This window comes from Spinacia oleracea, chromosome 6 (genome assembly GCF_020520425.1).
Source record: "Spinacia oleracea cultivar Varoflay chromosome 6, BTI_SOV_V1, whole genome shotgun sequence".
Lineage (NCBI taxonomy): Eukaryota > Viridiplantae > Streptophyta > Magnoliopsida > Caryophyllales > Amaranthaceae > Spinacia > Spinacia oleracea.
The window spans coordinates 128,911,960-128,930,168 of NC_079492.1; the positions used below are offsets into that span (position 1 = coordinate 128,911,960).

General features: G+C 35.9%; 1 protein-coding gene across 1 annotated transcript; it reads left to right on the top strand.

The window, feature by feature from the left end:
• Positions 1-7,872: 7,872 nt before the first annotated feature.
• On the top strand, positions 7,873-17,280 carry LOC110788010 (ABC transporter C family member 5). The gene is made up of 11 exons (XM_021992646.2): positions 7,873-10,681; positions 10,798-11,118; positions 11,211-11,297; positions 12,335-13,027; positions 13,177-13,341; positions 13,781-14,075; positions 14,887-15,101; positions 15,240-15,545; positions 16,014-16,077; positions 16,167-16,406; positions 16,648-17,280. Exons 1-11 carry the CDS (start codon positions 8,618-8,620, stop codon positions 16,752-16,754), a joined length of 4,557 nt encoding a protein of 1,518 aa, XP_021848338.1. The 5' UTR covers positions 7,873-8,617; the 3' UTR covers positions 16,755-17,280.
• The last annotated feature ends 929 nt before the right edge of the window (positions 17,281-18,209 follow it).

Below are 18,209 nucleotides of genomic sequence, written 5' to 3' on the forward strand. Positions count from 1 at the left end.
AAAACAAGATTTGGTGCAACCGCGGTACATAATTGCATTCACCGATTTGTTTCCTAAGGTTTACACATCTCAACACACAATGGAACTCTTGGGTGTGAGATGGAGTTACTTGAACTTATGCCCAAAAGAGAGGAAGAAAAGGAGAAGATAAGAGAATGATTTTTCTGTAAACAACTCAAGAAATGAAGCATATATTTATAGGATTAGAGGAGTATATAAAACCGCTCAAAGAAATCAAAGGAATCAAATGACATTGAACAACCAATTAAACCCATGATAATGAAGAGTTCATAACCCCCATAATCAAGAGAAATAATGGACCAACTTAATCACCATAATCAAAATGATAATTGTCCATAAACCATATTTAAAAGGTTGTCATAAAAGAGGAATTCAAAGAGATAATAAAAAAACGGGACAAAACTGAAGAAGTGTTCTCAAAATCGGTCAAACCGATTTCTCAAAACCGGTCGGGAGCGAGTGCAATAAAAAAAACTTCATAAATTACTCCGTTCTCAAAATCGACCGGGTTTGAAAAATCGGTCGATTTTCGGTGCAATTCACAAAAGCCTTTTTAACTTTTTTTCACTTGCGCTCAAAATCGGGTTTTGAAAACCCGACAGGTTTTCGGTGCACTTTTTCATCTTTAAACTAGTTTTTGGGCCCGGGCGATGCCCCGGGTTACTACATTAATAAAATTCACTTTTAGTTATATGTGTTTTTTTTTCAATAATAACATGAAACATGTAGTAGGTTAGTGGTAAAAGACTTTATTGTTTAAACTCTAGGTCAAGGGTTCAAACCTTAGCAAACTATATTTGATTTTTTTTAATGTATATGAAGATTACATGGAGCGAATTACCCATAAGCAAAGCGCCACGTGTCACGTATACTTTCTCATAAACGCCTCTTAATATATAGTATAGATTCCAACAAAAACAAGTACTCCCTCCGTCCCGGAATACTTGACCTGTTTTCCTTATCGGGCCGTCCTTTAATACTTGACCTGTTTCTAAAAATGGAAATATTCTAACAATATTATATTATTTCTCACTCCACCCCTATTAACCCACCTACCCCCTACTCCATACAAAAATAATTAAAAATTCAACCCCTACTCTCCCCAACCCCACTTCTTAACCCACCTCCCACTAACTACATTAAAATAATACCCCACTATCAACTACTACCTATTAAATTAAATAAGTCAATTCAAGTTCCTTAAACTATGTGCCGGTCAAACCGGGTCGAGTATTCCGGGACGGAGGGAGTACATTCTAGCTACAAGCCACAAGCTGGCAACCTCTATCTAGTTAACTTAATTGTGTGGATAAAATTTGAACTTATATGAACTTATTAAACTTGGTTAGCTTTATTGGACCTAATTAAACCTGATCGGTTTGGTCTTATACATGATCATACCTAATAGAGAATAAAACTATTGTACCTAATTGAAACTTACTTGAACTTGTTTTTAAGATGAAGATAATTCCCCTTGCTTTGTCATTGTCACTTGTTGTAGGTTGTCCATGAAACATTCAGATGTAGTTATACATCCTCACATTTTCCCTCCGCGAGCATGTAAAATTACTAATGGACGTAGAATGACATGGTAGTTGTTTGGAAATAGTGGAAATAGAGGGAAGGGAAAGGAAAAGGGAGAGAAATAAACTCCTATATATACGGAGTAAAAGGTTGGGGTAATGAAGGATAAGAAGAGAGATATTGGAGAGATTTGGAGGAAAAATAGAGTTCTTTTTTTCCCTTTCTTTACCCTTCTTTATGAGTGTTCCTAAATATTTACAACAGTTTGATTGACACATTTGGTAAGACGCTAATTTGACAGTAATTATATGCAATCATATATTAGTTAAAACTTTAAAAAATTGATATTTAAAAAATGTATATTAAGACTAATCCAACAACGTATTACACAACAACGTTTGATTTTTATATATTAGTAAGAAAAATTGGTGAAAATACATGTATGAATAGTGCAAAAATAATAATCGATTACAAGTATTTAGGGGGAATAGAGTACTTGTTTCTAGTTTTTACATATGAAAACTAATTTCTTCAACATAGAAGTTCTAGGAGATGATTGACAAAATTACATAATATGCACGAAATCCATTGGTTTATCGTGAAAATGAAAAAGTTTAGAATGAACGTCACTGCGTTCTTTCTACCCTAACAAAATATTATGTCTATTAAATTCGATTAATAAGTTAATTTTTTTTGAGGGAAATCATATAAGTTTAAATCAGATGTAATAAGTTTAAATAACATTATTTTCTCGAGTTTACTCCTTCGCAATCAAGGTCTGACTAGGTCCAACAAATTTATTCCCTCAAATGTCTGCTCTTGTGTACACATGGCCGGCTATTGGGCTGTGCATCCAACCCAACAGCACAGGGCCCCCAACTTTTTTGGGTCCCCAAAATCTGAAAAACCAAGTATATATAAAACACAACATATTTTATTCACTGAAATGAAGATAGTTGAGTTGGTAGGAGGAAGGAAGGTAAGTTTATTTGGCAAGGAGATCGAAGGTTCGACGAGCAAGTACCCAAAAACCGTCTCTTTTTTAAATCTCGTTCATTATTTATTATTGACTTTACCAAACTTGCTTTGATATTAGTATAACATTTAGTATATTTTAAAAAATAAAATAAAATGTTATACTAATAGTACAGGCCCCTAAGCTGTTTAAAACGGCCCTATGTGTACAATCAGTCCCAATCAGGTGAAATAAGTTTATTCTCTCAAGTTTAGTCTCTTACAACCATTTTCAATCAATTCAAATAACTGAATAAGCTTAGTTCAGAAGTACTTTTCAGATAAAGAAAACACATTCTAAACCAAAACTAATGGAGGACCTATTATATTATGTACTCCGTAATAGAAAAAGAGGGCCATAACTTAAGGTATATACTCGGAATCGTGTCAATAATGTACGGCAGTACTACACAACACAGTCCATATGTATAGCTAAAAATGGAGATACTACAATGACTAGCTAGCTATATGATGATGAGATCAGATTTCAAAGACCCCATTTTAAAAAATAGTAGATAACTAAGGAGAAGACAAAGTATGTGGTTTTACAGTTAAGAAGTAATTAAGATTAGTGGATCTGTTATTTGAGCGTGAGTATGATTGCAATGTTTGCTACCAACATTGGAGCAGAGGTCACAAACCTTAGCTTTACCTTTTTCTCTTTATCATTCCCTATTTAATCTCAATGAATATCTTTTTTATTTTTATTTGACGAATATGATTGTTAGTTAATCAGGATATTGCATACCAAGGACATGCCCCCTCAAAAAAATATATGAAAGGACAAAACGTGCTAACATTATATAGTTTCTCTAAGATCTGTTCTCTTCACATTAAAAAATGCAATCAGACCTATACGTGTCAATCAAGTTCTATAAAAGTATCTGAATGGGCCTCATGAAAACCTTGTCACATGACTCCCTTAATACCTATGGGGATCGGGGATTTAAATTTATAAGATCGCAACTTACCATACACAAACATCCAATCTTAACAATTAGCTCAAGACATTGTTAATATACGCCTTTTATCCATATGTCCCATATAAGCACGTAAGTATGTAGAGTGCTAAGACGTAAGAGGAGGTGTGACATCATAATAACTTTACTGGCTACTGGATCGTACGAAGTATAATACTTCTTCCGTTCCGGAAATATCGCACCATGGTTGACTTTTACTCCTCTAACCATTACTTTGACTCTTAGTATCTCAAATCGTGTCTAAATAAAAATTATAAAAAAAATATATTTAGAAAATATATATCGATACGAATCTAACATGACCCCACATCAATAAAATTTCATTACGTACAAATCACAAAAAATGGTCAAAGTCGTAGTATGAATAGTGTAAAAAACAAATGGTGCGATATTTCCGGAACGGAGGAAGTATATCATATTGAAGCATTGTTGCCTAGTGGGTTGTGACTGTGTGCGTGGGATGTCATTGTAAAAATGTCAAAATTGCTTAAATGTCTCATTTCTACGGAGTACTCCACTACTCCTACTAAATTATTAGAGCATCAATGGTAAGCTAACTCGTATTTGCTCTCTCTTAGTTTATTATCTAATCCACGTCACCACCATCTCTTAATAAGAGATACCCACTAAAAAATGACGTACGAAGAATAGCTGCACGATTAGATAAAGAAGCAAATCGTCGAAAACTGCTGAAATAATTTCTACTAGTCGGGCCTCTGAGTACGAACAAGCTAGAATGAAATTCGATCTAGTCTAACATGCTTCACTCACAATAAATAATCCACATGCAAAAGCCATACAAATAAACAATTACTTATGGAGACAAGACTTGACTCTTGAAACGACTATTGACTCATAGATTATTTAAGAATAAGTTTCGAACGGGCCTAAAGATATATCCATTAAAGGAAGGGTGTTGGGAGCCCACCAAACACCAAAAATATATAATAATAAAATAAACCACTTGTTGGACCATACCGACGGAATTCCAGCGCATAAAAGAAATGAAACAATGTCTTGTATCAGTAATAAAAGTACAAACCCCTTGGTAAAATACTCCCCCCATTGTTCATACTCGAGGTATATACGTTTCAAGAGTTTTGAACCTTGTTCTGGTTGCACTTTACATTTATTAATATTTATAACAAGGTGAATTCAAGACACAACAACAGGGCATTTAATAACAAGCAACCAAACAACACTCTTTTTTAATCAATTAGAACTTGTGATCAAACATACAAGAGTCAAGTGATATTACTCCCATTGTTCCTTCTCAATATATTATTGAGATTCCACGACATGCCCATTAACATGCGGGTTATGCACTAGGCACGAAAAATCCTTAATTCGATTCACATAGACTTCCCAAACATACCCTACAAACGGGATAGATTAAGTGGTGCAACGAGGCACGAATAGTACGTTGACTCAAAATATGTTAGACATTACGTACAATAACATCAAAATAATCCCTTGCATATGAAACACCCATACATGCATATTTGTTACCATACGTACGTAACTAGAAGGTTCTAAGCAAAATAAATATATGAAATATAGTAATTATTTTATTTTAAGTTTAATTATTTATATTAAAAGAGAGGCGAATCATCCTTCAAAAAAAAAAAGAGAGGCGAATCATGTAGTGACATTTGTAATCATCACATTGATTTCCTCTCTTTTAGTTTAGTATATTACTAGATTAGGTCCCGTGCATGCATGGATATTTGAGAATTATCATTTGACCATGCATATTTTTTATAAGATATTTAACTGAAATATTTATTCCTTAAATCTATTGCGTAATTAATAAATCTCAAACGTACTAATTTTATCATATAATATACAATTTTTGCCCTACTACTTATTACGGAGTATGTATTATATATGTTTAATATGATGATTTGACCAAAATATTTGATATGGTTAATACACTAATTTGACCAAATTATTGAGTAAGAATATTTTTTTATTATTGATATGACGATTTGACTAAAATATTACCAAAATTGTTTAATAATTTCATATTCCATAATCATATAATTTTTTCCATATATAAACATTTATACAAAATAAAATAAGATATTAGAGAATAATGCAAATATACTTTTTTAGGAAACGATTTTTAGCGGAAAAATTTTGCCCCAGGAAATGACATTGTCATTCCTAGTGTATATTTTATTATTATGTAATGTAATATAATAGATAGATAGATATATAGATAGATAGATTCCAATTTTTTCCGCTCCAATGGACCGTTGTCCTACCCGCCCCATTGACATTGATATTGACTTAGACCTCTACCATTTCATATGGATGTACAAGGATTGAGGTTCACGTCATCGTATTATTATTTTGATGGTTGATGACAAGGTTATGATCGAGATCTTGCTTTAACAGAAGCAAAGTGACTCCTAACTTTACTTTCGAAAAGGCATCAACTCATGACATGTCCAATGGCCATGCATTACCTTTGGAATATCTTATTAATGGTCAGAAACCCATTACAATTTACAAAGATTTCCATAAAATTACTCCCTCTGTTCCAGAACATTCGCACCGGTTCGAGTCGACACGCTTGCCATTGCACAACTTTGACCACTAATATCTTTAACTATATATTATAAAAACTTATGAAATATTAATATTTTAAAAATATACTTATGAAGTATATACTAAGATAAAACCAACAATATATTATATGCTAACTTTTGTTTTCATATACTAGAAATAAAATAGGGTCAAAGTAAATTATGTAAATAGTGCAAAAAGTCAAACCGGTGCGTGTATTTCGAGACTAGGGAGTATGAATTAGGAAATATTAGAATTATGATCGACATCCAATAACAATAAATAATGATGACATAAATACTTCGCATTCATAATACTTTAACTCTAAAATGGCATATGACCTAAAAAGTTTTATGGGGCCATTGTGGAAAGTAACCTTTTCCACGCATCACTACTCCTCAAATACGGATTGGGATTTTTTTTATTTTTTTTGAAAGGCCTAATTGAAAACTTGGGAGGGTCGTAGTAAAGAAGTGGTGTACTTAAAGTTAGGTGCATCTTATGTGCATTCATAATATAAGACGTATTTTAATGAATAGTTAGACAACTTATTTATTTTTACTGATTAAAATTTATATAATTTCAATGATTATCTATAGACTAGAAATTTCATGCGGAGGAGTATGCAAAAAAATAAAATAAAAAAGATTAAGCTTCTCATCCTAAACGAACTCTAAGTTAACCAAACAGTCGACTACCTTATTATGTTCCCCGTAGCTATGAGTAATATGGAGTATCTATTACCCACTATGACAAAATAATTAAGGATTATTCTTGTATGGACCAATAATATTATTATGGACCCAAAACCAGCAGTTTACTTTAGCACCCCTTTTATATACCTAGTGACATTTATTGTTCACATAGTGACAATAATAAATTAAACACCATTTTTCTTAGATATAGTGACCATTTTTTGAATGAAAGTAACCCTATGTTTTAAAAGAGAATTGTGACTTTAAATCACATTATTCAAGCACAACATGTACTAACGAAATCAATTTAATATTTTTTAATAATAATTTCAATATACACGTCAAAATAAATTTCAATCAAGTTGTTAACTTTTCTTTTTAGACATGTTCCACGGTAAATTTAATACGGACCAGGTCCATTTAAAAGTTAGTGAACAATTAAACTCCTACAATGATTTAGGATGTGATGATATTATCCCCTTTTGACACTCCACGTTTTTTTATAACTCGAATACAAGCTTCATTGTCCATCTATAGTATGAGCTTCCACTTTGTCCTATTGAGAATAACTTACTTTACTAAGTTTTTTTTTTTTTTTTAATTTTTAATTTCTTATTACAGAATATTACTCATTTGCACGGTTTATACGGGCTAAACATTGAATAATACTAACATATTTCAAATCTATTAAAACTTATTTTCCCCAATAAGTTAAATAAAACACTAAAATAACTACTAGAGTTGCATAATACTTCGTATGGTGTACAATTTACCGACTTTTAGCATATTACTCAAAAATAAAGATAATATATTTAAACATGTTTAAAACAATGTTCTCTACGCACTAGTGTTTTTGTAAGAAGTAAAAATTGCTTACCACACAACAATGAAATGAAAAAGCATACTTTGAAATTTATTGTATATGATAGACTCCCAGCTTCGGTGATGGACGAATATACGATAACGTAAATACATTAGTTAAATAAAATTACGAATATGGCAATGAAAGATTTGATATGGAGCTAATTGAGGTGGGGGCAATATTTTGAGTATAAAAGTCGAACCATAGTGTAAGTTGACAAAATACAGGCACATGCAATTTTGGAAAAGACTCAGAAACAAAAAAACACCCAAAAATATAATGCAAAGTTCGATCATAGCACGGCAGCTGCGGCGGTGATACCAACGATTACGCATGAATACAAATTAGGTGGGTCTCTGCAAATTTAGACCCACTTCAATTTCACCATACAACAGGAAAGAAAGAGTAACAGATCTCTCTTTCTTCTTCTTCGTCGCTTTTTTTTTGCTAGCTATTTTTTTTTTTTTACACTTTCTGGAGTAAGGAATACTTTGACATTTGCAGAGTGAGTAAGTTGGTGACAGAACTTGTGTTTTTGGGTGATTGGAGATTAACCCAGGTTGGTTTTTGGGGTTAATTTTGATGGGTTTCTGTCTGATTTTGAATTCCTGTTGAGTACAAATTTCTGGGGTTTTGAAATTTGGAGGGGTTTTTTCATTTTTGTTTGAGAATTTTCTCTCTCTTCGCATTCTGGGGATGTTAAACAATCTGTTTGTTTCCATGTGGTCCGTGTTGTTATGTTTTGTCCTTCTTCTATGAGCTGTCTTCATTTATGAGCTCAATATACAGATGGCGAAATGCCCTTAAAATCTTGAATTTCATTGTTTCTCAGTCTCTCTCTTCTTCGCCGACTTCCAATTTTGATCACAATTTCTGGGTTTGGGTTATAAAGTATTTGCACTAATTAACCCAGTTTATCTCAATCAATTTTGTTTAATCCTGTATTTGCAATGCTATCAATGGCAACTAACAGCTTACCAAGTGAGGTTCTTGGTATACCTATACTAGAACTGTTGTCAATCTGCATAAATTTGGCTATGCTGCTTGTTTTTCTGTTAATGGTGTCCGCAAGGCAGTTCAATACCTGTATGGGCCGTATCAGGTTGGTTAAGAATGATTCGAACTCGAATGTGGTCCCGGTTCGCCGAGGTTTGGATTATGAAGTTAGTGAAGTTGTAGTGGGTATTGGGTATAAGATGACTGTGTTGAGTTGCTTCTATGTGTTGTTAGTGGAGGTAGTTTTGTTAGGATTTGATGGGGTAGGAGTAATTAGGGAGGCAACTCATGGGAATGTAGGCAGTTGGGTTCACATATGTTGGCCTATAACTCAGGGTTTAGCTTGGTTTGTGATGTGCCTTATGACACTTCATTGTAAATTTAGGCCTTCAGAGAGGTTTCCTTTGTTGCTTAGGGTTTGGTGGTTTGCATCTTTTGTTATTTGTTTGTGTACTTTGTATTTTGATGGTAAAGTTTTGGCTGAAGAAGGGTCAAAACATTTGTGTGCTCATGTTGTGGGGAATTTTGCTGCAACCCCAGCTCTTGGTTTCCTTTGCTTTCTAGCAGTTAGGGGTTGTAGTGGGATACAAGTTATTGGAAACTCTGATCTTCAAGAGCCGTTGCTCGAAGAAGAGGCAGGGTGTTTAAGGGTTACTCCTTATAGTGGGGCTGGGATTTTTTGCTTGGCAACCATTTCATGGCTAAACTCACTTCTTTCTCTCGGTGCCAAGAGGCCACTGGAGCTGAAAGACATTCCTCTTCTTGCTCCTAGAGACCGTTCTAAGGCTAACTACAAAATTTTGAACTCGAATTGGGAAAAAATGAAGTCTGAAAGTCGTTTTGGAGGGAAGCAGCCTTCATTAGCTTGGGCACTCCTAAAGTCGTTTTGGAGGGAGGCAGCTTGCAATGCTATCTTTGCTGGCTTGACTACGCTGGTTTCGTATGTTGGTCCATACCTGATTAGCTATTTTGTTGATTACTTGGGAGGGATAGAGACTTTTCCCCATGAGGGCTATATTCTTGCTGGTATATTCTTTTCAGCTAAGTTGGTAGAGACTTTCTCAACTCGTCAATGGTACATTGGAGTTGACATTTTAGGCATGCATGTGAGGTCAGCTCTAACTGCAATGGTGTATAGAAAGGGGCTGAAATTGTCTAATTCAGCTCGGCAAAGTCATACTAGTGGAGAGATTGTGAACTATATGGCAGTTGATGTCCAAAGAGTGGGGGATTACTCTTGGTATCTTCATGATATATGGATGCTACCAATGCAAATTATCCTTGCTTTGGCAATTCTGTACAAGAATGTAGGAATAGCCTCTTTGGCAACATTGGTAGCCACAATTGTATCCATTCTTGTTACGGTACCAATAGCGAGAGTGCAAGAAGAATATCAAGAAAAGTTAATGACTGCTAAAGATGAAAGAATGAGGACGACCTCAGAGTGTTTAAAGAATATGAGGATTTTGAAGTTGCATGCTTGGGAGGATAAGTACAGAAATATGCTAGAGCAGATGAGGGATGTTGAGTTCAAGTGGCTAAGGAAAGCACTCTATTCTCAAGCCTTTATCACATTCATGTTCTGGGGCTCTCCCATATTTGTGGCCGTAGTCACTTTTGCTACTTGCATATTGTTGGGGGGTGAGCTTACTGCAGGAACTGTTCTCTCTGCTCTTGCTACTTTTAGGATCCTCCAAGAGCCACTTAGAAACTTTCCAGACTTGGTGTCAATGATGGCTCAGACGAAAGTTTCTCTTGATCGTCTTTCTACATTTCTCATGAGCGAAGAAATCCAAGGAGATGCAACCACGGTACTGCCTAGGGGAACTACTGAAACTGCCATTGAGATTAAAGATGGAAAATTCTGCTGGGATCCTTCTTCTACGAGAACAACTTTATCAGGGATTGAAATGAAAGTTGAAAAGGGGATGCTTGTGGCTGTTTGTGGAATTGTTGGTGCAGGAAAATCAAGTTTTTTGTCTTGCATCCTTGGAGAGATACCCAAGATCTCTGGTGAAGTGAGTTTATTATTTGATTATGATTAATTTTTTATTATTAGACTAGTTAGTTAAATGAATGTCTAGTATGGATAGTGATGACTCTTCTCTCATTGTGCTTACATGGTTGTTACCAGGTCAAAATATGTGGCTCTGCCGCTTATGTATCTCAATCAGCATGGATACAATCTGGAACTATTGAAGAAAATATCCTCTTCGGAAGCCCAATGGATAAGCCAAAGTATAAGAGTGTAATTAATTCCTGTGCATTGAAGAAGGATTTAGAAAATCTTTCGCATGGTGATCAAACCATCATTGGAGACAGAGGCATAAACCTTAGTGGCGGCCAGAAACAGAGGGTGCAGCTTGCCAGGGCCCTTTATCAGGATGCTGATATCTATTTACTTGACGACCCCTTTAGCGCTGTTGATGCTCAGACTGCTTCTTTTTTGTATAAGGTTGTAGACTTGTAGGTATTTTGGAGCAACTTTGCTTTAAACTTAAACTAAATGATACGGAGTACTTTCTAACAAAAATATTTTCATGGCAGGAATTCATACTGATAGCTCTGGCTTCAAAGACCGTGATTTTTGTGACGCATCAAGTTGATTTTTTGCCCTCTGTTGACCTAATATTGGTATGAATATCGTATTGGTTTATTTTTTTTGTACTTCTGTATCACTTTATGTATTCGCTGATTTTAGATTTATACACTTTACAACTGCCTTCATTGTGATTCTAATATTGCTGTTGCATATGCAAAACTGATATTTTATTTACGTCTAAGTATTTAGTAAAGTTGTCACCTGATACCTTTGAAGAACTTGAAAGATGTTACTTTTAGGTCTAGGCTTCTGTTCCTTTCTGCTACTTGAGAGTATATATCTTTCTCATTGCATGAAATTCGTTGTTGAGTATCTAGGTATTTGTAAACTACAACGCCTATAACGAGTGAGCAATACTCTGTGTTGAGGAATGTTGATTGTTAACCCAAATGAAAATTTCTCGTTCACAAGAAAAAACTTTACCATTTCCATCTTAAAATTGTTGCCCCATATACTTCTTGAAATATCAACTTATAACTTTTTTATTTAAACACAATCAAAGATATTAATGGTCAAATATGTGTCGTTGGAGGTTGTTAAAAAAAAATGGGGAAAGTAATTTGACACCAATAGAGTAAATTTTTGTCAGTAGGAACTTTTTAGTATACTGATGGTCGATGGAACTTGCGTTTACCTTCTAACTTTTAGGGGGAAGGTTGCCTTAGGTTATTGACAACTAGAATAAAGCTTAAGCCACTGAAAAGGCTATCTGAAATCTGAATTGGACTTGAATGTTATGATGTTCCTTTGTCAAGAATAATGTATTGCTGAAGTTCCAAACCCATTTGGATGTTTGGATTTGTGGTTGGTTGATTGATTGGTGACTGAGCTCCGGAGGTCGGAGAAACCTTGTCTGTCAACCTGGCAGCTCCAAATCTGTTTTCTGCAGGCTTAATTATTTATCAAATGCTTCACTCTCCAGATGTTTCTTTACAAAATGATTTTTTTGATTCACTTTCCTAAATTTGTAGTCGTATTATGCAATTCTCTGTTTTGGAATGGGTAAATGAATATAAAAATTCCGTGGTTTGCACTGCAGTAATCATGATGCATTCCTCAATCAATGCAGGTACTTAGAGAAGGAAAAATTGTACAGGCAGGGAAATATGATGATCTTTTGCAAGCTGGCACAGACTTTAACTCCCTGGTATTTGCTCACAATGAGGCAATCGAAGCAATGGACATAGCTCATCATCACTCATCAGAAGATTCCGATGAGGGTTCCAGTCCACAGAACGTCTTTGATGACATTGATAATGAAAGTAGTAAATGTACAGGCAGTTTAGTAAATGAAGGACAGGCGAGTATGTCTTCTGCTGACCTAAAAGCAATCAAAGAGAAAAAGAAGGCAAAACGAGCTAGAAAAAAGCAGCTTGTTCAAGAGGAGGAGAGAGAAAGGGGTAAAGTTAGTATGAAGGTGTATTTGTCATATATGGCAGCAGCCTATGGAGGAGCGCTAATTCCACTCATCATTCTTGCACAAACATTATTTCAAGTTTTGCAAATAGCTAGCAGTTGGTGGATGGCCTGGGCAAATCCACAAACGCAGGGGGATACTCCTAAGACGAGTAATGTGACTCTTCTTGTTGTTTACATGGCACTTGCATTTGGGAGCTCTTGGTTTGTGTTTGTGAGGGCTCTTTTAGTGGCAACCTTTGGGCTGGAAGCTGCTCAAAAGTTGTTTACAAAGATGCTTAGGTGCATTTTTCGAGCACCTATGTCGTTTTTCGACTCTACTCCAGCTGGACGGATACTTAATCGTGTAAGTTTTCTGCCAGTTTCCGAGGATTCTTCTTCTCCCTCCCTTTGTTCCTTTAATGTGGATGTTCTCTTCTTGTACTCTTATTCTTATCTGCATTTTGGTTCCTTTTTGTTGCAATCAGTCTCACAAAATTTTACATGACCTTTCAGGTTTCTGTTGATCAAAGTGTTGTTGATCTGGATATTCCTTTCAGACTTGGTGGATTTGCTTCAACAACAATACAACTTCTTGGCATAGTTGGTGTAATGATGAAAGTCACCTGGCAAGTGTTGCTTCTTGTTGTTCCAATGGCTATTATTTGCTTGTGGTTGCAGGTAATGCATTGTGTTTGAATTTGACATAAGAAAGTTGAAATTTCAAGATGTCTGGGATCTCCATAATCATGAGACTTCCCCATCCTGTCTGTCTTGGGGCATATTTAGTGTCATTTATGAGGTGACTGGAGGTGAAGGAGAGTAGATTTGAGGATCACTTCGTAAATTGGCTAGTGTTGGAAACTTATTTGGAGAGTTCTGTTTATGTATCAGATCCAAGATAATTTAGAACTAACGCATAGATGACACTGCTGATTCCATTTATCACATTAAAATTTATCATTTCTTTGATTTGGAGACCGACTTGATATTAGAGTGACTTATATTCGTTTGGACTTTGGAGGAATATTTTATTTATCTTATTCTGAATTCTTATGTGGTACAAATTACTATTTTAGTTGTTTCGGAGTATGTGTACTTATAGTTGATGTTACTGCAGAAATACTACATGGCTTCATCACGGGAATTGGTTCGCATTGTAAGCATCCAAAAATCTCCTGTTATCCATCTTTTTGGCGAGTCAATTGCTGGAGCTGCCACTATAAGAGGATTTGGGCAAGAAAAACGCTTTATGAAGAGGAATCTTCATCTTCTTGATTGTTTTGCCCGACCTTTTTTCTGCAGCATTTCTGCTATTGAATGGCTTTGCTTGCGCATGGAGTTGCTTTCGACGTTTGTCTTTGCTTTCTGCATGGTTCTGCTCGTGAGCTTCCCAAGAGGAACCATTGATCCAAGTATGTATATCCTTCTCCATATTTCATAGGGTTGTCAGAATTTGCTGTACTTCCGAATTAAATCTAAATTGGCATAGAGAACAAATTCAACAAAGCTTACATCACATTTATGTATCATTAATGGTTTCTTAATTGCTAAAGGAATATTAGTTCATTTTCATAATTGGTTAGTAACTTAAATTATACTTGCATGGTAGATTAAACAAAAGAATCATGGTTAACAATTTAATTGTAGCTATTTGATAATTATTGGGTTCAGCACTCCACATTTCGTGATTTATACCTGAACATTCTTCGTTCCAGGGAAGTTCTTAACTTTTATTCCGAAGTTCCATTTTTACAACTTCAGTAGTTCTAGTGGTATTTTTCATGTACACCTTTTTTAAGTAGTTGTTTGGTTACTTCAAGAATTCTTTGTAGTGGGGGATGTGGAGCCGTGAAGCCGTGGAGGTACTATTGGGTCAGGGTATTTTATAGAATTTTCATATGCAAGCTGATACACTGTGTGAGATTGTTAGATCAAACTTGATTTTGGAGGGTAATTTAGGTCTTATTTAGAAGCAAAATAAAATAATAAAACAGAAGCCAACATTTGAATCATATGAATCAATTTTTAAAAATAAAATAACAATCAAACAAATAATGCCTACTTCTATGGTATCTATCGTCTCTCTTACAAGATGAAGGAGAACCCAACATTTGGTCTGTGGTTCACCGACATGGTTCTTTATTTAGGCCTCTTGCCCCCTTTGTGAGACGGCATATTATCTACTGAATAAAATGCTAATTTGCTTCGTTTATTTTTTGATAGGTATGGCAGGACTTGCTGTGACTTATGGCTTGAATCTGAATGCTCGTCTATCTCGGTGGATTCTTAGCTTCTGCAAACTTGAAAACAAAATTATTTCCATTGAAAGGATTAATCAGTATTCTGAAATTCCAAGTGAAGCTCCACCAGTTATTGAAAGCTGTCGTCCTCCAGCTACATGGCCGGAAATTGGGACTGTTGAACTGATAGATCTGAAGGTGTGCAGTTGTTTTTCTTTCTATGTTATACCAAATACCAATCATAATTTGTTTCCTTGTTGCTATTCAACATTATTTGTGTGGAGGTCAATGATAATAGGCGATATGAGTTCTTTCTGCTGACTCTTGTCCTGACAGGTCCGGTATAAAGAAAACCTTCCTCTCGTGCTTCATGATTTGACTTGCACATTTCCTGGTGGGAAGAAGATTGGGATTGTTGGGCGCACTGGCAGTGGAAAGTCAACATTGATTCAGGCACTTTTTCGAATGGTTGAACCTGTAGCAGGAAAGATTATTATTGACAACATTGATATTAGCACGATTGGGCTTCATGATCTTCGAAGCCGTTTGAGTATCATTCCACAAGACCCATCCTTATTTGAAGGAACCATCAGGGGCAATCTTGATCCTCTTGAAGAACACTCTGATCAGGAAATTTGGGAGGTAATTTTCTGAACTCTCCCCACTTCCCCCCCACAGCCCACCCCCCCCCCCCCCCCCCCCTCTCTTTCGGCATTTGTAGTCATCATGACTGGGTTCCATTTTCATAATTTTGAGGTGGAAAAGTGGGCTTTATTACGTAATTAAATTTTCTTTTTGAAAAGTTGAGAGCAAATATTTCTCTGAATACGACGGATCACATACAACAGTAGATGATTCTGTAAATTTGCATTATTCCTATGTCATTTGCGTTTTACTACAAGTGCAACAAGTTCTAGTATTGCCAGGTTCAATGAGTTCTCTTTTTGGTTGAATATTGTGTGTATCCTTTTTCAGCGCACTGTTTAATTTCATTTCTAGGTCCATTATAGTATCTTCCTACATAGCTGTATATCATGAAGCAGAATCTCGAGGAATCTGAAACTGTATATACTTGTGTGCTATTCTAAATACGTGTTTTATCTGGTGCAGGCACTTGATAAATCACAGCTTGGAGCCCTTCTTCGTCAAAGAGGCGAAAAGCTTGATTCACCAGGTCTGTAATCATATACGTTGAGAGTATCTATGATCTGTTATTCATAATTAGCCTTTTTTACACCAAATTTTATTTTGCTTTACATGCAGTGCTTGAAAATGGGGAAAATTGGAGTGTGGGACAACGGCAACTTGTTTCATTGGGCCGTGCTTTGCTTAAGCAGGCAAGAATACTTGTTCTTGATGAAGCCACTGCTTCTGTTGATACAGCGACAGATAATCTTATCCAGACTCTAATAAGGGCAGAGTTCAGAGACTGCACAGTTGTGACGATAGCACACAGAATACCAACAGTTATGGATAGTGATTTTGTGTTGGTCCTCAGTGATGGTAAGTGTGGGAATTCCTTGTTTTTGTTTTTGGTCTATATTTCTTAATTGTTACCCTTTTTTCTTGCAAAACTATCAGGGGATTTCATGATTAGAATGCATGCATTGTCGTTGAATGATAAAAAGGTCATAATTCTGTTAGTTCCCCTCACCCCCCAAGGGCCCCAACAACAACAACAACAACAACAAATATAAGTCATAATTGGAATGTTAGGCTCATCCATTGTTGTAAACCATTGCAGGTCGAGTGGCAGAGTTTGACAGTCCTGCACGGTTGATGGAAAACAAGTCATCTGTATTTTCAATGTTGGTGGGAGAATATACATCAAGGTCAAGCAATACATCTTAATATTCACGAGTAGAAGCAGACTTCAGGCCAATAGGGAATGGAACATGTTCTGTTTCAAGCCAGCCCTGAAAGAAACTGATAGATTCTGTGCGCCTACTGAGTACTGAGCTGCATCCCTCGGCAAATGAACAAGTGGGAAAGGAGGTCGGAATTCCATGATGCTCAATCCCATTCCAGGGCTATGCTAAGCTATTCTCTCTCTGGGTTTTAAGGAAAAGAATGCCCATTGTGTTTGTTTATGAGGTGTGAGTTGAGATTATCTGCTCAATTGAGAGTTGGGGGGGTTGATCAATGATCAGGGTCGGTGATAATACTATCTGAAGCCACAGAAGAATAAAAACAACATGAAATCGCAACCCATGTTGATGAAGAGGCTGCTGGTTTGATTCTTTTTTGTTTATAAAATGTGTAGAGCCGATTATTATCTTTGATCCCACGTTCCCACTCCCTGTAAAAACACTACAGTCTCATGATTTGTAAAGATCACTTCTTAATGATATATCATTTCACAATATGGTTTTTGTCTCGCTGTTTTGCAGTTTTAGCTTGCTGGATGACAAATATTCTGGTTTTATCTTTCTGACTAACGTTCTGATGCTACACCCCCTGCACGGAGACTAAAACGCAAAATTAACGCCAAAACTAAAAAAAAATAATCCCCAAATCAAAAACAGCAAGAACATAGTGAAACGAAAGAAGAGAACAAACAGAAAACTTCAAAGAACGAATGCAGATATTAAAATTATCAAGTGTCTTTTATCAAATGGAATGGTTGTACACCTGATTGTGTTTGGTAAGAACAAACACCCGTTTTTTTTTATCTACATCAAACTACACCTAGACACAACGTGTTAGAATCCAACCTTCCTTTACTTGTATTTCTCCTTTCTATTGCTTTCTAGGATCTTTCTAATAGTTTTCTAGGCTTTAGGGAGAATTATTATGTTACTGTAATTCCAATGTTCACTGGCAAGTTTTAGCTAATTCAAAATAAACCTCTATGAGGGGTATGAACCAATACATCTCATCAGAAGTTGCCTTTGCTTAATTTATGTGTTGTTGCTAGACTTTATAGATATTGTGCTGTTGCATGCTTTAAGATTTCCAAGACCCATCAAAGTCCCTTGCAAAACAGATACACTCTCGTCGTCGGTCACGCTTGTGCCTGCTGTGCGCACACAAGCACCCCGTTTGACCCTCGACCCTCGCTCTTGTCGCCAATAGGCAAGAGTGCTCTTCAAAATCAGACGCTTACTCGTGCCCCTACGAGTCACAAGACACTTATTCCGCACAAGGCTTGCCTCCTTGCCGCCAATAGGCAAGAGGGCGCCGCACAGATCCGGTGTCAAAACATTCGGACCGTGACAGTTGGTATCAGAGCCAAGGTTCAAACCTAGGCATCGAGAGACCCAAGAAGCAAACTGAGATGGAAACAATCGAAGAAAGACTAGCCTG

Excerpts from the sequence above, each read along its gene's own strand:
- LOC110788010 (XM_021992646.2), top strand. The coding sequence starts at position 8,618 with ATGCTATCAATGGCAACTAACAGCTTACCAAGTGAGGTTCTTGGTATA. Across the intron at positions 14,076-14,886 it reads AAGAGGAACCATTGATCCAA|GTATGGCAGGACTTGCTGTG; the intron begins GTATGTATATCC and ends ATTTTTTGATAG. Across the intron at positions 15,546-16,013 it reads CTGATCAGGAAATTTGGGAG|GCACTTGATAAATCACAGCT; the intron begins GTAATTTTCTGA and ends TATCTGGTGCAG.